The sequence below is a fragment of the Eubalaena glacialis genome, chromosome 10 (assembly GCF_028564815.1).
Source record: "Eubalaena glacialis isolate mEubGla1 chromosome 10, mEubGla1.1.hap2.+ XY, whole genome shotgun sequence".
Classification (NCBI taxonomy): domain Eukaryota; kingdom Metazoa; phylum Chordata; class Mammalia; order Artiodactyla; family Balaenidae; genus Eubalaena; species Eubalaena glacialis.
The window spans coordinates 41,576,588-41,596,249 of NC_083725.1; the positions used below are offsets into that span (position 1 = coordinate 41,576,588).

At 38.5% G+C, this 19,662-nt stretch overlaps 1 protein-coding gene across 1 annotated transcript; it reads left to right on the plus strand.

Moving 5' to 3' along the window:
* Positions 1–3,590: 3,590 nt before the first annotated feature.
* On the plus strand, positions 3,591–9,804 carry LOC133099833 (macrophage metalloelastase-like). Its single transcript, XM_061203695.1, is given in 8 exon segments — positions 3,591–3,695; positions 4,211–4,458; positions 4,994–5,142; positions 5,240–5,365; positions 8,214–8,375; positions 8,482–8,506; positions 8,686–8,789; positions 9,704–9,804. Coding segments are annotated over 8 exon segments (1,020 nt in total).
* The last annotated feature ends 9,858 nt before the right edge of the window (positions 9,805–19,662 follow it).

Genomic DNA, 19,662 nt, shown 5'->3' on the forward strand with positions numbered 1-19,662 from the left:
TGTTTGTTCTTCTTTGCTGGGTGTAGATGCACTTCTGGTTGAAAACGGTTATTTAGGCTAACTTTTCTCCTATATGGAAAAAGTTAGCTGGTCTAGGCCAACCATGGCATGACCAACATACAGAGACAGTGGTAAAAGGAGAAGGCAAAGAATGAACATTTATGGAGTTCTCATCATAGGAAAGTAGGTGCTTTAATGGATTATGTCATTTATTCTTTACAAAACTTCAATACTATTCCCATTTTACATATAAAGAAAATGAGGCATGGGAAAGTTAACGTGTCTAAGTCCATACAACTGGGTAGGGTGACTCTAAACATTATGCTTTTCAGAGGTGCTCTGGGCCAATTCCTGGGAGCCTTGGCAACAAAGGTACCTTAGCAGCAGGACAATGCCCAGGCCAAGGCAGGGAAGAGATGTACAGAAGGTGAGTCTCCGGAGAGAAGACCAGTACTGCCACTGCCCTGAGGATCCAGATTCACCTACAACATTCCCAGGACTGTCTGGTTACTTCTGGCCCCTACAATGGCAAAAGGGACAACCTGACTTTAACTAAAAAGATTGAGGGTATCATAGTATCATTTTTATAGCGTATGCAGTAGTAAGTTACCCATAAAGAGATAGAAATCTGAAGAAAAATCAAAGTGATATGGGACAAAATAATGTATATTGTAGCAATAAGTCAGGAAAGAGTCAGGAGACCTCCCAGAGGTCTTATTAGGCAATTCACTTCCCTTTTCCAGACTCCCATTTCTTCATCCATAAAAGGAGAGGTTTGACTAGCTGAAGTTTTCTTCCTACATGAACAGACTATTGGTGAAGAGGTCAGCTAAGGGATTTCTTTGTATATTTGGGGAACATTTCTCCTTCTTGGTCCTTACTGATGACCATGTTTTGATTTGCCTCTGTACCTCAAGCATGACAACAACCAGCTGAAGGTGATTAAATCAGGGATATACCTTAGAATGTGCTGGTGTTTGTCAAGAAGGAAACAATATAATAGAGCTTTAGATACTTTTGGAAGCTTTGGGTTATAAAATCTGCCTTTTAATAAGGAAACTCAGTGCAAGTCCTCCCTTGTGAGGAACTCTGATCTAGGCTACTTTCTGCACTTTCATAGATATGCTCTTTTTCACCTAAAGCATTGCCAATGACCCCTTGATTATCACTTCACTCAGTGTGTCCCCTGGAAGCCATGTCTCTGATGGGACTCTTGGCTTCCATCCTGGGCCTAGATCATAATCTTATTGTAGCTCCTTCTACCACAGGAGATTGGTCTGGGCATGTAGCTGATCTCCCTTTCTCATCCTCATTACCAGCCTCTTTTAAATGTCTTACATAAGAGTGCAGTAAAGGAAGGAAGATAACAAATCACTGAATCTTTAAGGTGTGTCAGGCATTAGGCTATATAATTTCCCCTATAAGTTAAAGTAATTCTTATAACAACACTTGAGATAGCTGTTATTATTGTTCCAATTTTACAAATGAAGAAATTAAGTCTTAAAGGGATGGCAACGATTGCCCAAGGTCATAAAGTGATGGAGCTAAGATTCTAAAGCAGATCAACTTGACCCTAGACCCTCAGTTTACAACCACTGACTGCAATGTTCTCTGGCTTCCAAAGGGACCCATTTGGGACATCTGATGAGCAAAGACCCAGAGACCATTAAAATTAGGGTGTCACTTTCTACTTTTAGCAACCTGTCAGTGAGGACATTCTTTCACTTCCTTTGTATCTTGGGCAGCTTTAACCACGCATCTTACATCCTACACTTTCTAGACTTCTTGAAAGTCTTCCAAGAACCAGATTCTTTCCTGCTGTGGATAAGACCAGTTCTGTATGCTTTCAGAGAGGTTTAGGAGCACAATCTCTTGTGTAATGATTGCTCCCATAAAGGAAGTTTACTACTGATGTCTTTAGGCCCTATTCTCCAACTAGATTCATTCACATATATTTATTGAGCACCTACTAATTTTAAGGTAGTTTTAGGCACCAGGAATACAGTGGAGGACAACACTGATTGTCCCTGCCCTCACTGGGCATTGTTCTGCTGTTGGAGATCCAACCCCTCCCATATTTTCTAATAAATCCCATTTTCCATGATTTATAGCCAAACTGTCATAGTCCTCTTATAATTCTCTAGTTAAATTCAATATTTGAAAGGATTACCTTACAATTCTTCTATTTTATCTTCCTCTTCATGAATCCTAGAGCCACATCTGGTTGCAAACTTACAGTGCATGATGTTGTCCTTTGAGGCCAAGGGGAAAGAATAAATATTAATGAACACCTGTAGTATGTACTGTACTTATTACACATTGCTTCATTTAATCATCATAAAAGCATGAGGAGGCAAAAGTTATCATTCTCATTTTCAAATGAAATACCTGAAAATCCAAGAGGTTAAATCACAGAGCTTGAAAAAGGCAGAGTATGGAGGTAGATACCAGGTACAATGCAGAGGACCCCCTTTCCTTCCTACTTAAGAAGGAAATCATTCACCTTGGAGCCTGAGCCTCAGGGAAATCCTGGGGAGCAGCCAGCATTTCCCAGGCCTTGAAGGTGGGTCAGAGCAATGACTGAATCATAACACACTGTTTTGTGCACCCCCCACCCCCCAGACTATTCATATAGGATCAGAAGGGAGCCCTATTGTTTGCATTTCTGTCTTTGTAATTTATTCTTTGAGTCTTAAATGCTTTCAGTCTTCAAACATTCTCTATTGAATGAGAGACAGATTCTGTGTTAATGGGACCATTAGGGAGGAGGCTGAGCTGATCGGGAGACAGATAGATTCCAGAGGCAAACTTTTGCTATCTCCCAAAGTTGAAGTGTTGACCTTCATGTTACCAACATGAAGGAGGAAAGGAAATTTGCCTCTGGAATCTCTCTACCTAGCTATGTAGTTGGGATTAGGCCTCAATTTAGATGCCTGAAAATCTCAAGTTATAGAAACAAGATCTAAGCCTGCACAATACAGAGAACAAACATCAAACATCATGATGTTATAAACTTTTCCTTTCTAAACATGGAATCTCTATATTACAGTTCTCTAGGGAGCTAAATTCAGCTTAGAGAGTATTCTTCTATTCTAACAAAAGAACTTTATCTAACTTCTTAGATTTAGTTTTTTTAAAAGAGCTTATTTCACTTATAATAAATATAAGGAAAGTATTATAGTGAAAGTTCAGATCCTGAACTTCCTAAAAATGTATTTTTAAGTTATTTTCATATTTTAAGTGCTTAATATTTCTCATATAATGGTTTATTTTATAAGGTAGATGGAAGTTGTGACTTATTTATTTTGAAGAAATATACTCTGAGTTGTCTGAGTGAGGGATGAGTTTGATGCTAATTGACCCATTGATGGGTTAGATATTAACTGACCCACTGTTGGTCCTAGAATAAGGTCATACATGTGTTTGCATTTGTTTGAGATAAATCAAAGGATGATATCAATTGTGAGTCATACAAAGGATTTCGTATTTACAGAGCCTGGCCTAAGAGCTATATAAAGAGAGACATTTAAGGAACTTGTACTGAAAAGGAACAGGATAAATTGGGTTAAGCTGTTCAGAAGAGGTGTAGAATGAAATTTCTTTTATTGATACTGGTTCTGCAGGTCACTGCTTCTGGAGCTGCTCCCCTGACTAACTATTCAAGCCCTGAAGAAAATGATGTGGTATTTGTTCAGGTAAGTATTGACGCTATAGAATTTATCTAGCCTGATTTTTGTCTTTAACATTTATTGCATTGACCAGTTTTATCTTGAAAAGTACTAGTTGAAAACTGCTTTGGGAGGCTATTTGCTTTTAGTATGGTTTTTTGATGTTGTTGTTTTATTTTTATTTATTTATTTATTCATTTATATATGTATGTATGCATTTATTTATTTACTTACTTATTTTTGCCAAAGAGGAATGTAAGAAAAAAGTGTCTGGGAAGAAGAAATTTTCCTCTACTTTTCTAGATTCTTCTGGCTGGTCTAAAAATTAAATTGACATGAGACAGATTAACAGGAGAAAAATCAAACAAAAGCTTAATAACATCTATATATGTGAGAGTTCAGGAAGAAAACTGAGTAACTCTCCCAATGGCCAAAACCCTTGCCTTAAAAAAGCATCAGTGTGCATTTGAGTTATAAATACAGAGCTCCAACAGAAACCTTTCCACATAAAATAATGTATTAATAAATATATTTTTTTCCAGTGGTACTTGGTAACCTTTTATAACCTTGAGATGGAAACAACTCCAATGACAAAAATGAAAGTCAATAGGAACTTCATGGAAGATAAAATCCAGGAAATGCAGCAGTTCTTGGGGCTAAAAGTGACTGGGCAACTGGACACATCTACTCTGGACATGATGCACAGACCTCAATGTGGAGTCCCCGATGTTCATAATTTCAGAGTAATGCCAGGGAGGCCAGTCTAGAAGAACCGTTTTATCACCTACAGGTATAACATCATAGCCAAGTATTTTTCTAATTTCCCCCAGGTCTACAGGAAGCCTCCCTCAATTGTTAACACTATTCCTGTGTAAAATAGTGTCTCTAGAAGGAGGATTGTTCACTCAATGGAGTTGTTGGGCTTGTCAGTCCAGAGCAGAGTAGAAAGGCTGTAAATAAAAGGAGAATAAAGCTGAATCTATGATAAATAAGAGGCAAGAGAAAATTTTATAGACTATTTAGATGAATAAATGCAGAAGTCTGGGAGCAGGGGCAAAAAGCATGAGCTTCTACAAATGTAAATCCTTCATAATGATGACCTGTAAATCATAAATGAGTAGAAATCAAGTTAGATTCTGTTTAAGGACTAAGGTGTCCAAGGATACATATTTCTGTAGCTAATGAAGCAAGTTTTTCTCATCTAGCTTATTGATTTATGAAACGCTTCATTCTCAAATGATGTTAGCAGAAATGAAGTATTGTAATAAGACAAAATTAACACATGGTTTCCATGTATTTTTTTCTCTTTTGTTCTGCTGGTAAAGAATTAGCAATTACACTCCTGACATGAAGCCTGAGGATGTTGACTATGCCTTCCAGAAAGATTTTCAAGTATGGAGTGATGTGACCCCCTTGAAATTCAGAAAAATTAATGCAGGCAAGGCTGACATCATGATACAATTTGCATTTGGAGGTAGAGAACTTAGACTTACCTCATCTGTTTCATCTGGCATGACCTATAGCATGTATAGATGTACTAATTTTCTTTTTCTTTTTTTTCTTTTAATAAGCTCATGGAGACTTCAGTTCTTTTGATGGCAGAGGGGGAATCTTAGCCCATGCTTTTGGACCTGGACCTGGTATTGGAGGAGATGCACATTTTGATGAGGCTGAAATCTGGACTAAAAGCTACAAAGGTAGGTTCCCCAAGCCCCAAAACAATAGGAAAATCCTAACAAATTCTAAGTTATATCCTGTTTTTGAAAGGCTACATTCTAAGAAAGGATTATAAGATAGGAAAACTTCTTCTGATTAAAATTTTTGCCACTAAATAAAAATTTAACACTTTCAATTTCACTGTCTATAAATGGAGCATATTGGACTAGATTATTTTAAAGGTCAGTTCTAAGAATCTATGAAGATAAACTAATTTATTAGTATAAATTCAGGAACCTTAAGAACCATAGTATGGAAAGAAAAAAGCCATTATCTAGGGAATCAAATTTTGGCAGTACAATCCATAAACTTGAGCAAACACAGATACTAATTCTGTGTATGCCAACAATCCTAGGATAGGGGTGATCATTTGCATGATTCATTGTATGCTGACAATCTCTGTGATTCGTAGTGACACATAAAGATGAAATTATATTATAGAGAATTTAGAGATCCTTATAAAGAAACACAAGTTTATAAGGTCACGTAGTCGTTTGTGATTCTGGGATAAAATTTTCAGAATGCCCAGTTGATCATTTAGCAACAATCTTGTTAAAGATCAATGTAAATACCTGTGTGTATTTACAGAGGAGCTATAATTCATCATCCATCCCAGACAGTTGGGGGATGAGGGTAACTAGTATCCCCTGTTATTTGGAGAAGTCACCATCCACCAGAAAATTCAAATCATCATATCAGAAGCCTTCCTAATCTTTCTATCAGAAATTCTAGATTATATGACTGACTCATGTGGAAAGCAAATGAAGAGAAAGTCATCAAGAACATGCTCTACTTAGCTTTCCCCCCTCTCTTGTCGATATTGCATGCATTGGATGGAGATATTTTTATAGATCAGAAAGGCTATTTGTTTTAGTCTGACACGTGGCCTAAGTTTATGAAATCCTTGATTGAGAAGTGAAGTTTTCATCCTCAAAAGACAAATGATGTAGAATTAAGTCCTTGCTGAGCCTCAAATCCTTAGTAGACATGTTAAATTTGTCTAAATTTTATCCAAGGGTATTTGGGGTTTGTAATCTCTTCATCTGACAGGAGAAACTTATTCTGGTTAGCCTCGCAGAATTTTTAAAATTCTAAAGAAACTTAGGAAAGTCATTTAATACAGATCTTTACAGATAGAGAAAAGAGAATGTTAGTGGTTACCTTGTGAAAAAGCTGGGACCAGAACATTTATTTCCTAGCTCTTATCTTAGCCCAGTGTATACTTTCTACTTGCCCATGTTGCCTTATTTTAATTTGTTTGATTCTAAACTTTCAAAAAATTAAATTATCTATGAAAATTCTAACTTAAAATACTCATTCTCAGCCTAATTTTGACACAGTAAATTAAATGAACAAGTCCCACCATCTTTACTGAGCTTCTATTAGGGTGTTAGGTGATGGGGGTGCTTGGATACAGAGATGAAAAAGACACAGTCCTTTCAGAAGCCCACAATCTAAATGGAAAGAGAACACAAACAAAAATCCATTATTTTGAGATGAGAACCAATGGTGATCTTTTGTACAAAGTAGTATAGGAATTGGGAATAAGATAAATTCAGGTTTAGGCCAAATTGTAAAAGGTTTTGTTTACTCTTCCCAGTCTTATGCAGAGTGGAGAGAATCAGTGTTTGCTTCTTCTTTCTCGTTATTTGAGAGAAGCAAAAGCATCCCTGAGTTAGTTACTGGACCCGTGTGTTACAGGGAATGCTTGGAAGATTTGTGTTCCTAGACATCCCCCCAGAGAGGTGTGAACTCTTTGTTCACCTTGGGTTCTGGAGAGTATTTCAAGATCAGGCTCTGTAGCTAAGTGGTGTTTGACCCTGGGAAGTTAGCTCTGAGCTTCAATTTTGCTATAGAAAAAGAAAGACCAAAATGAATGCATTAGATTAGAATGCAGATTAAAAAAAATAACAGTCAGGAATTTTCAAATCTTCTGAGAATTAGGAAATTTGAGAGAAAGGACACCCTCCTGTCTCTTACCTACAAAGGTGCATCCTCTGAGACATATATAAAAAAAAATGAACAGGTATGACTATAACTTGGTAGTGTAAATATGTCTAAATTGTAAATATAGTCTCTTTGATTTCATTTAGAATCATGTATAGGAAAAGGATGAGCCAAGGAATTTTTAGAGCCAAGAAATTTGGATTTGAATCTTGGCTCAAACCCTAATTTGGTCAGTTAATCTTACTGATACTGTGTCCTCATCGGAAAATAGAGAACACGATGGCTTTCTTTGGGTTGTATAAGGCTTAGACATAATGTGGTGTATTTCTCAGTGACTCATAGTACCTGGAATTTAATATGGCCTTAGATTTGGGTTTTTTAAAGGATGGTTACTAAAGACTTTTCTATATGCAGTGAAACCTGATTAAGAGTAAAAGCAGAACGGGTCATGTGGGTTGAGAATTATTTAGAAGCAATGAACCCAGCTGTGAGTTATTCCAGAAATTAAAAAAATAGAACATATTTCATTTGTCTGATAGTGCAGTGGTCCTTAACCAGAGGCAATTTTGCCCCAAGAGGGCATTTAAAAATGTGTGGAGACATTTTTTTGGTTGTCAAAACTAGAAGGGGAGTGGTGCTACTTAAATTTAATGGTAAAACCAGAGATTTATAAGTATCTGTAATGCACAGGACAGCCCTGACAGCAAAGAATTATCTGGCCTATAATGTGCCAAGGTTGAAAAAACTTGTGCATGAAGGAGGGGAAATAAGTAAAGTATTGCCAAATGTTTCCCTTTTCATTGTGTCAGATGTTGTGTCATTATTTTCTAGATGTCAATATATTTTGCTGTTCTTTCCCTCTTTTGATTGGTTTCCTCTTAGGCACAAACTTGCTCCTAGTTGCTGTTCATGCGCTTGGCCACTCCTTGGGTCTTGGCCATTCCAATGATCCAAAGGCCATAACGTTCCCCACCTACAGATATACTGACTACAACACATTTCACCTCTCTGCTGATGACATACATGGCTTTCAGTCTCTCTGTGGTGAGTCGAACTTCTTTACTATTTTGCCGAATAAAGATATTCATTCATGAATAATTTCATACTATCTGCATTTGGATAAAACTTTAACATCTATCTTCTCTTTGAGGGTTTGAGTCCTATAGAAACTTGGAGTAAATGAGTGAACTGTTTAGGTCCTTGGTTTTCTTATGGGTGAAGTTTAAACCCTTTCAGGAAGAGCCTTTCAGGAGAGAATAAGGTGGATTTTGTGATTCATAATCATGAAATGTCAAGCTTTATGTCATGAAATCCATTTTCTGATGCAGTTTCTGCTGGTTATTTCTTTGCTCAGGTACAATGAGAGGAGACAATCCATGGACCCTGGTTATCCCAAATTGATTACCACATACTTCCCAGGAATTGGCCCTAAAATTGATTCAGTCTTCTATTACAACAGTAAGTAGATTAGGAAACCATGAAAATACTAGAAATTCCTTTTTAAAATACTGAACTGATTATAAAGCCTCTAAGATCAGAGAACAGGGATCCAAATTAGAAAAGAAAGGACTCTTCAGTTCTCCATAGGGCCACAGAGAGAAAATCCACTATGTGTCTGGCTCAGAATAGGTGGGCTAGAAGAAAGAGTTAGGTGGAACCAATGGTGTATTTCTGCTAGGGTGGTCTATCAGACAGGGAGAATATGATTATTGCCACTTCCATGTGTCTGAGTCTCTGGAATTTCCGATCACATCAAGCTGCACAGTACATGTGAGTGAGCATATAGCAGTCAAGATTCAGGCAAGCAGGAGTCTTCTGTATGTTTTTATATCTTGAGTTCTTTACCTTCCTTTCAGTCCCTTCCACCCTTCATGGGCTCTCATGGATTGGGGCTGAGAGTGGGATGAAAGAAGCTTGAGTGTGTTTGAGTTTGTGTTTGTGAATGTCTTCAAGCAAGGTCAGCATAAGCAAAATTGCTTGGGCCAAGATATTTTGGGTTTTATTCCCACCCTCGTGTCTTGTTTACTTTCGCCATCAAGGCTTCTATGTACCCTACCTGAGCCCACTCTCCTCTCTTCCACTCTGAGTTCCCCACCTGGATTGTGACTTTTCAAAAACATTTTTATTTTAAGAGTCAGCTTTAAAGACCAAACAACCTTCTCAATAAAGTTAATGAAGATATTTATGGTGAAATGACTAGAAGTAGGAAGATATCTGGGGGCAGGATACCTAGCCAAGGGACCCAACATTTATAATCTTGAATTGGACTTTATCTAATCTAGATAACCTATAAAAACACAGATCTGTTATCTTTCTTTTTTTTAAAGAAATACAAGCAGCTAATTAAACTATTTATTTGTTTTCATTTTTAGGACACTACTATTTCTTCCAAGGATCTAACGTACTTGAATATGATGTCCTATCCCATCATATCACCAGAAGGCTGAAAAACAATACCAAGCTATGTTGTTAGGAGTGATATAATTAATGGTGTTTGTCAATTCACATCTGTTTAACAAGTACTTATTACATATTTGCTATGTGCCCAGTACCATTACATGGTGATATGTATCATAAGATAAGATAAAATCTATAGGCCATAGATAAATAATTATATAGGTAAGTGATTATATAAAATACATAATAAGAGTCTTCAAATTTGAAAACCCTCATTGTCAATTTTTACTGGACTCTACTACTAAGTTTGAAAAGAGACACCTTCAAAGGCCAAAAGAATATCTTGTTTCCTAACATCCTTGAACAGAGAAATTATAATTATTTCTCTGGCTTAAATAAATCAAGAAATGATTAGTTTCTATAACAATTAAATGTTTCAGTAAGGGTATCATTTTAGTTATTTTGGAGTAAAAACAGACTATACTTAGAATTTTTAAAATGATAATTAATGGAAGTAATATATAAGTAAATTATATAATTATGGTGATAATGTAATTTTATTCTATTGTCAGTGTTGATTTTTCTAATATCTTTTATAATATATATATTTTGCTCAAATCAAAACTTTGAAAGTGTTTGGTTTTTAGGAATTTTTTTCTTGAAAAACAGAATGTGTTTTGAAAATAATTCTGGACTTACTCTTAAATAAAATAAGCCTCTACGTTGCTGTACCAAAGGGTGAATAAGAGATAAGGCAACCAGAAAAAGGAAAAGGTTATATTTGTTTTGGCCACTTGTCTAAGATCACCTGAATCCTTGGTCTCAAGTCCAGACAGCATTCTCCAGACTACATACAACCCCAAGGACACCTACAGTGTATGACCACAAGCCTGGAGAGAAGAAGGAATGAAATGGGAACTTTCCATTCCAGTAAAATTTTCATCACAGCTCATGTCAATTTTCTCCATGACCTTGACACACATTCTCCCTCTCTGGATTACACACATATTAAAGCTTTCACTGATAACTTATGGGTCTGTGGAATGCTTGTAGCTTTCTATGTATTTTCACACCATTGCTGATCGATATACCCAAGATCCAAGAAATGGTCAAGCCCATTTCAGCTCAAATGATCTTTTTTGACTAGTGCAATAAACTGAGATCAGGGAAAATATGAGGATCAGAAAGAATCAGAAAGATAGGGATGGAGAGTGTGGGCCTTCATAGGTTAGACCCATTCTCACATATGTGCTCCTTCAGTATAATAATACTAGAGTTGCCTTTACAAGGATTAGGGTCAAGTTGCCCTTGGAAGAAATGTTATTTCTCCACAGAAAGAGGTGGGATCTATACAGAATAAGCATTACAGAAATTGAAAGGAGTCCCCTGGAGTCTGTTGATGAATACTAAGCCGCATATACACCACCAAGGGCTATGGACTGAACAATTCCCAGCGATAACACAGGGCTTGGAGCGGTTTGAGTTCCACCCAGCAAGAGTGGCAAGATATTGAACACCTAGGGCAATCGGTAAAGTTCCCTTAATAAGAAGGCTAAATTAGTAAAGGCTACACTAAATCCACCCTAAAAAGCTTAAAATAAAACTTTAAAAAGATCAAGGTGATCTGGAAATTACTTAATACCTGCCAAAATTAAATTAAACAATTTTTAAAGGGAAAATGAAAAATCTAAGCACCTAGCAGCATAATATTCACAATGTCTAACCTGCAATAAAATGCACTGGACATGCTAAAAGGTAGCAAAATGTGACCCATAATAAGCACAACAATTAGTCAATAGAAACTGATGCAGAAATGACAAATGATGAAATTAGCAGAAAAAGGACTTTTAAAAAAGGTATAAATATTTTCAAAGATTTAGTGGAAAACAGGGATATAATACAGAGAGAAATGAAAGATATGAAAAAGAAGCAAATGGTTTTAGAGCTGAAAAATGCAAATTTTCATTTGATTCATATTCAAATCTGACATGTCATGTTCTTAGTTTCTTATTGCTTGCTCATTTTTGTGATTCTATCTTTTATTTATTTATACCTTAAATTCGTTGTTGTTATAGTCTGGATTGATAATTAAAATATCCAAACACCTTGTGGGTTTAAATCTGTTATTTGCTGTTTCTATTGACTTTCAGTCCTAGAGCTTGTTTCCTTGTGTATTACGTGAACTTTGATTGTGAGCTCAATTTTTAAAAATCTTAATTTTCAGTAATCTAGAAGGTCTAAAAAAGGCATACTTTTTTCTTAAGAATATTGGTATGTTGGCTTCTATTAGGAAGTCAGGGGATTTTTCTCATTTGGAACTACTTTGCCCATTGTCTAGGATTTGTGGCAAGAGCCTTAGATGCAGACTTTCCACCTTACAGACTGCTCGAAATTTAGTATCCTCAAGGTCCTTCTGATAAAAGCATTTGACCTTGGGGAATTTCCTCTTTTTTCCCCATTTGTTCTTGGCTAGCTGCTCACTCATCCTTAATCTAGCTTCAGCTCACTCTGTATGAGTGTATGTGTGCACACGCATGTTTGTAGGGAAACTAGGAAAGCTCTGGAGATTTCCATTATCTTCTATAAGCCCAGGAAAGCATTGAAAAGTAGGTTTTAAGACTGAAGTTGTTTTACAGTGAAATGACCCTTTGGAATACATCATCTGCTATACTGCAGGAAGTGAAGGTGTGGCTTCTCTCGACTTTTTGCAAATATCTTGGAAGGCAGAGTTGTGGGCAGTGACTGGTTGTACAAAGACCATGATATATATATATATATATTTTAAACATCTTTATTGAAGTATAATTGCTTTAAAATGGTGTGTTACTTTCTGCTTTATAACAAAGTGAATCAATTATACATATACATATGTTCCCATATCTCTTCCCTCTTGCGTCTCCCTCCCTCCCACCCTCCCCATCCCACCCCTCTAGGTGGTCACAAAGCACCGAGCTGATCTCCCTGTGCTATGCGGCTGCTTCCCACTAGCTATCTATTGTACATCTGGTAGTGTATATATGTCCATGACACTCTCTCACCCTGTCACATCTCACCCTTCCCCCTCCCCATATCCTCAAGTCCATTCTCTAGTAGGTCTGTGTCTTTATTCCCGTCTTGCCACTAGGTTCTTCATGGCCTTTTTTTTTTTCTTTCCTTAGATTCCATATATATGTGTTAGCATACTGTATTTGTTTTTCTCTTTCTGACTTACTTCACTCTGTATGACAGACTCTAACTCCATCCACCTCATTACAAATACCTCCACTTCATTTCTTTTTATGGCTGAGTAATATTCCATTGTATATGTGCCACATCTTCTTTATCCATTCATCCGATGATGGACACTTAGGTTGCTTCCATGTCCTGGCTATTGTAAATAGAGCTGCAATGAACATTTTGGTACATGACTCTTTTTGAATTATGGTTTTCTCAGGGTATATGCCCAGTAGTGGGATTGCTGGGTCGTATGGTAGTTCTATTTGTAGTTTTTTAAGGAACCTCCATACTGTTCTCCATAGTGGCTGTATCAATTTACATTCCCACCAACAGTGCAAGAATGTTCCCTTTTCTCCACACCCTCTTCAGCAGTTTCTAGAGTTTTTGATGATGGTCAATCTGAACGGTGTGAGAAGATATCTCATTGTAGTTTTGATTTGAATTTCTCTAATGATTAATGATGTTGAGCATTCTTTCATGTGTCTGTTGGCAATCTGTATCTCTTCTTTGGAGAAATGTCTATTTAGGTCTTCTGCCCATTTTTGGATTGGGTTGTTCGTTTTTTTGTTACTGAGCTGCATGAGCTGCTTGTAAATCTTGGAGATTAATCCTTTGTCAGTTGCTTTATTTGCAAATATTTTCTCCCATTCTGAGGGTTGTCTTTTGGTCTTGTTTATGGTTTCCTTTGCTGTGCAAAAGCTTTTAAGTTTCATTAGGTCCCATTTGTTTATTTGTGTTTTTATTTCCATTTCTCTAGGAGCTGCGTCAAAAAGAATCTTGCTGTGATTTATGTCATAGAGTGTTCTGCCTATGTTTTCCTCTAAGAGTTTGAAAGTGTCTGGCCATACACTTAGGTGTTTAATCCATTTTGAGTTTATTTTTGTGTATGGTGTCAGGGAGTGTTCTAATTTCATACTTTTACATGTATCTGTCCAATTTTCCCAGCACCACTTATTGAAGAGGCTCTCTTTTCTCCACTGTATATGCTTGCCTCCTTTATCAAAGATAAGGTGACCATATGTGCGTGGGTTTATCTCTGGGCTTTCTATCCTGTTCCATTGATCTATATTTCTGTTTTTGTGCCAGTACCAAACTGTCTTGATTACTGTAGCTTTGTAATATAGTCTGAAGTCAGGGAGCCTGATTCCTCCAGCTCCATTTTTCATTCTCAAGATTGCTTTGGCTATTCGGGATCTTTTGTGTTTCCATACAAATTGTGAAATTTTTGTTGTAGTTCTGTGAAAAATGCCAGTGGTAGTTTGATAGGGATTGCATTGAATCTGTAGATTGCTTTGGGTAGTAGAGTCATTTTCACAATGTTGATTCTTCCAATCCAAGAACATGGTATATCTCTCCATCTATTTGTATCATCTTTAATTTCTTTCATCAGTGTCTTATAATTTTCTGCATACAGGTCTTTTGTCTCCTTAGGTAGGTTTATTCCTAGATATTTTATTCTTTTTGTTGCAATGGTAAACGGGAGTGCTTTCTTAATTTCACTTTCAGATTTTTCATCATTAGTGTATAGAAATGCAAGAGATTTCTGTGCATTAATTTTGTATCCTGCTACTTTACCAAATTCATTGATTAGCTCTAGTAGTTTTCTGGTAGCATCTTTAGGATTCTCTATGTATAGTATCATGTCATCTGCAAACAGTGACAGCTTTACTTCTTTTCCGATTTGGATTACTTTTATTTCTTTTTCGTCTCTGATTGCTGTGGCTAACACTTCCAAAACTATGTTGAATAATAGTGGTGAGAGTGGGCAACCTTGTCTTGTTCCTGATCTTAGTGGAAATGGTTTCAATTTTTCACCATTGAGGACAATATTGGCTGTGGGTTTGTCATATATGGCCTTTATTATGTTGAGGAAAGTTTCCTCTATGCCTACTTTCTGCAGGGCTTTTATCATAAATAGGTGTTGAATTTTGTCAAAAGCTTTCTCTGCATCTATTGAGATGATCATATGGTTTTTCTCTTTCAATTTGTTAATATGGTGTATCACGTTGATTGATTTGCATATATTGAAGAATCCTTGCATTCCTGGGATAAACCCCACTTGATCATGGTGTATGCTCCTTTTAATGTGCTGTTGGATTCTGTTTGCTAGTATTTTGTTGAGGATTTTTGCATCTATGTTCATCAGTGATATTGGCCTGTAGTTTTCTTTCTTTGTGACATCTTTGTCTGGTTTTGGTATCAGGGTGATGGTGGCCTCGTAGAATGAGTTGGGGAGTGTTCCTCCCTCTGCAATATTCTGGAAGAGTTTGAGAAGGATAGGTGTTAGCTCTTCTCTAAATGTTTGATAGAATTCGCCTGTGAAGCCATCTGGTCCTGGGCTTTTGTTTGTTGGAAGATTTTTAATCACTGTTTCAATTTCAGTGTTTGTGATTGGTCTGTTCATATTTTCTATTTCTTCCTGGTTCAGTCTCGGCAGGTTGTGCATTTCTAAGAATCTGTCCATTTCTTCCAGGTTGTCCATTTTATTGGCATAGAGTTGCTTGTAGTAGTCTCTTAGGATGCTTTGTATTTCTGCTGTGTCTGTTGTGACTTCTCCTTTTTCATTTCTAATTCTATTGATTTGAGTCTTCTCCCTTTTTCTCTTGATGAGTCTGGCTAATGGTTTATCAATTTTGTTTATCTTCTCAAAGAACCAGCTTTTAGTTTCATTGATTTTTGCTATTGTTTCCTTCATTTCTTTTTCATTTATTTTTGACCTGATCTTTATGATTTCTTTCCTTCTGCTAGCTTTGGGGTTTTTTTGTTCTTCTTTCTCTAATTACTTCAGGTGCAAGGTTAGGTTGTTTATTCGAGATGTTTCCTGTTTCTTGAGGTAGGCTTGTATTGCTATAAACTTCCCTCCTAGCTCTGCTTTTGCTGCATCCCATAGGTTTTCGGTCGTCGTGTCTCCATTGTCATTTGTTTCTAGGTATTTTTTGATTTCCCCTTTGATTTCTTCAGTGATCACTTCGTTATTAAGTAGTGTATTGTGTAGCCTCCATGTGTTTGTATTTTTTACAGATCTTTTCCTCTAATTGGTATCTAGTCTCATAGCGTTGTGGTCGGAAAAGATACTTGATACGATTTCAATTTTCCTAAATTTACCAAGGCTTGATTTGTGACCCAAGATATGATCTATCCTGGAGAATGTTCCATGAGCACTTGAGAAGAATGTGTATTCTGTTGTTTTTGGGTGGAATGTCCTATAAATATCAATTAAGTCCATCTTGTTTAATGTATCATTTAAAGCTTGTGTTTCCTTATTTATTTTCATTTTGGATGATCTGTCCATTGGTGAAAGTGGGGTGTTAAAGTCCCATACTATGATTGTGTTGCTGTCAATTTCCCCTTTTATGGCTGTTAGTATTTGCCTTATGTATTGAGGTGCTCCTATGTTGGGTGCATAAATATTTACAATTGTTATACCTTCTTCTTGGATCGATCCCTTGATCATTATATAGTGTCCTTCTTTGTCTTTTGTAATAGTCTTTATTTTAAAGTCTATTTTGTCTGATATGAGAATAGCTACTCCAGCTTTCTTTTGATTTCCATTTGCATGGAATATCTTTTTCCATCCTCTCACTTTCAGTCTGTATGTGTCTCTAGGTCTGAAGTGGGTCTCTTGTAGACAGCATATATATGGGTCTTGTTTTTGTATCCATTCAGCCAGTCTGTGTCTTTTGGTGGGAGCATTTAATCCATTTACATTTAAGGTAATTATTGATATGTATGTTCCTATTCCCATTTTCTTAAATGTTTTGAGTTTGTTATTGTAGGTGTTTTCCTTCTCTTGTGTTTCTTGCCTAGAGAAGTTCCTTTAGCATTTGTTGTAAAGCTGGTTTGGTGGTGCTGAACTCTCTCAGCTTTTGCTTGTCTGTAAAGGTTTTAATTTCTCCATCAAATCTGAATGAGATCCTTGCTGGGTGGATTAATCTTGGTTGTAGGTTTTTCTCCTTCATCACTTTAAGTATATCCTGCCACTCCCTTCTGGCTTGCAGAGTTTCTGCTGAAAGATCAGCTGTTAACCTGATGGGGATTCCCTTGTGTGTTATTTGTTGTTTTTCCCTTGTTGCTTTTAATATGTTTTCTTTATATTTAATTTTTGATAGTTTGATTAAGATGTGTCTTGGCGTGTTTCTCCTTGGATTTATCCTGTATGGGACTCTCTGTGCTTCCAGGACTTGATTAACTATTTCCTTTCCCATATTAGGGAAGTTTTCAACTATAATCTCTTCAAATATTTTCTCAGTCCCTTTCTTTTTCTCTTCTTCTTCTGGGACCCCTATAATTCGAATGTTGGTGCATTTAATGTTGTCCCAGATGTCTCTGAGACTGTCCTCAGTTCTTTTCATTCTTTTTTCTTTATCCTGCTCTGCAGTAGTTATTTCCACCATTTTATCTTCCAGGTCACTTATCCGTTCTTCTGCCTCAGTTATTCTGCTATTGATCCCATCTAGAGTATTTTTAATTTCATTTATTGTGATTTTCATCGTTGCTTGGTTCCTCTTTAGTTCTTCTACGTCCTTGTTAAATGTTTCTTGCATTTTGTCTATTCTATTTCCAAGATTTTGGATCATCCTTACTATCATTATTCTGAATTCTTTTTCAGGTAGACTACCTATTTCCTCTTCATTTGTTAGGTCTGGTGTGTTTTGACCCTGCTCCTTCATCTGCTGTGTGTTTTTCTGTCTTCTCATTTTGCTTATCTTACTGTGTTTGAGGTTTCCTTTTCACAGGCTGCAGGTTCGTAGTTCCTGTTGTTTTTGGTATGTGTCTCCAGTGGTTAAGGTTGGTTCAGTGGGTTGTGTAGGCTTCCTGGTGGAGGGAACTAGTGCCTGTGTTCTGGTGGATGAGGCTGGATCTTGTCTTTCTGGTGGGCACGTCCACGTCTGGTGGTGTATTTTGGGGTGTCTGTGGCCTTATTATGATTTTAGGCAGCCTCTGTGCTAATGGATGGGGCTGTGTTCCTGTCTTGCTAGTTGTTTGGCATAGGGTGTCCAGCACTGTAGCTTGCTGGTCGTTGAGTGAAGCTGGGTCTTGATGTTGAGATGGAGATCTCTGAGAGATTTTCGCCATTTGGTATTACGTGGAGCTGGGAGGTCTCTTGAGCACCAGTGTCCTGAAGTTGGCTCTCCCACCTCAGAGGCACAGCCCTGATGCCTGGCTGGAGCACCAAGAGCCTTTCATCCACATGGCTCAGAGTAAAAGGGAGAAAAAATAGAAAGAAAGAAAGAAAGAAAGAGGATAAAATATAGTGAAGTAAAATAAAGCTATTATAAAGCAAAGCTATACAGACAAAATCTCACCCAGAAGCATATACATATACACTCAAAAAAAAAAAGGAAAAGGGGAAAAATTAATATATCCTGCTCCCAAAGTCCACCTCCTGAATTTGGGATGATTCGTTGTCTATTCAGGTATTCAACAGATGCAGGCACATCAAGTTGTTTGTGAAGCTTTTTTTTTTTTTTTTTTTGTTTTTCTTTAAATTTTATTTATTTATTTATTTTTGGCTGCGTTGGGTCTTCGTTTCTGTGCGAGAGCTTTCTCTAGTTGCGGCAAGTGGGGGCCACTCTTCATCGCGGTGCGCGGGCCTCTCACTATGGCGGCCTCTCTTGTTGCGGAGCACAGGCTCCAGACGCGCAGGCTCAGTAATTGTGGCTCACGGGCCTAGTTGCTCCGCGGCATGTGGGATCTTCCCAGACCAGGGCTCGAACCCGTGTCCCCTGCATTGGCAGGCAGATTCTCAACCACTGCGCCACCAGGGAAGCCCTGTTTGTGAAGCTTTAATCCGCTGCTTCTGAGGCTGCTGGGAGAGATTTCCCTTTCTCTTCTTTGTTCGCACAGCTCCTGGGGTTCAGCTTTGGATTTGGAGCTGCCTCTGCGTGTAGGTCGCCTGAGGGCGTCTGTTCCCCGCCCAGACAGAACGGGGTTAATGGAGCAGCTGCTTCGGGGGCTCTGGCTCACTCAGGCTGGGGGAGGGAGGGATACGGATGCGGGGCGAGCCTGCGGCGGTAGAGGCCAGCGTGACATTGCACCAGCCCGAGGTGCGCCGTGCGTTCTCCTGGGGAAGTTGTCCCCTGATCACGGGAGCCTGGCCGTGGCGGGCTGCACCGGCTCCCGGGAGGGGTGGTGTGGAGAGTGACCTGTGCTCGCACACAGGCTTTTTGGTGGCGGCAGCAGCAGCCTTAGCGTCTCATGCCCGTCTCTGGGGTCCACGCTGATAGCCGCAGCTCGCGCCCGTCTCTGGAGCTCGTTTAGGCGGCGCTCTGAATCCCCTCTCCTTGCGCACCACAAAACAAAGAGGCAAGAAAAAGTCTCCTGCCTCTTTGGCAGCTGCAGACTTTTTCCCGGACTCCCTCCCGGCTAGCCGTGGTGCGCTAACCCCTTCAGGCTGTGTTCACGCCGCCAACCCCAGTCCTCTCCCTGCGATCCGACCGAAGCCCGAGCCTCAGCTCCCAGCCCCCGCCCGCCTCGGCGGGTGAGCAGACAAGCCTCTGGGGCTGGTGAATGCTGGTCAGCACCGATCCTCCGTGCGGGAGTCTCTCCGCTTTGCCCTCCGCACCCCTGTGGCTGCGCTCTTCTCCGTGGCTCCGAAGCTTCCCCCCTCTGCCACCCGCAGCCTCTGCCCGCGAAGGGGCTTCCTAGTGCGTGGAAACCTTTCCTCCTTCACGGCTCCCTCCCACAGGTGCAGGTCCCATCCCTATTCTTTTGTCTC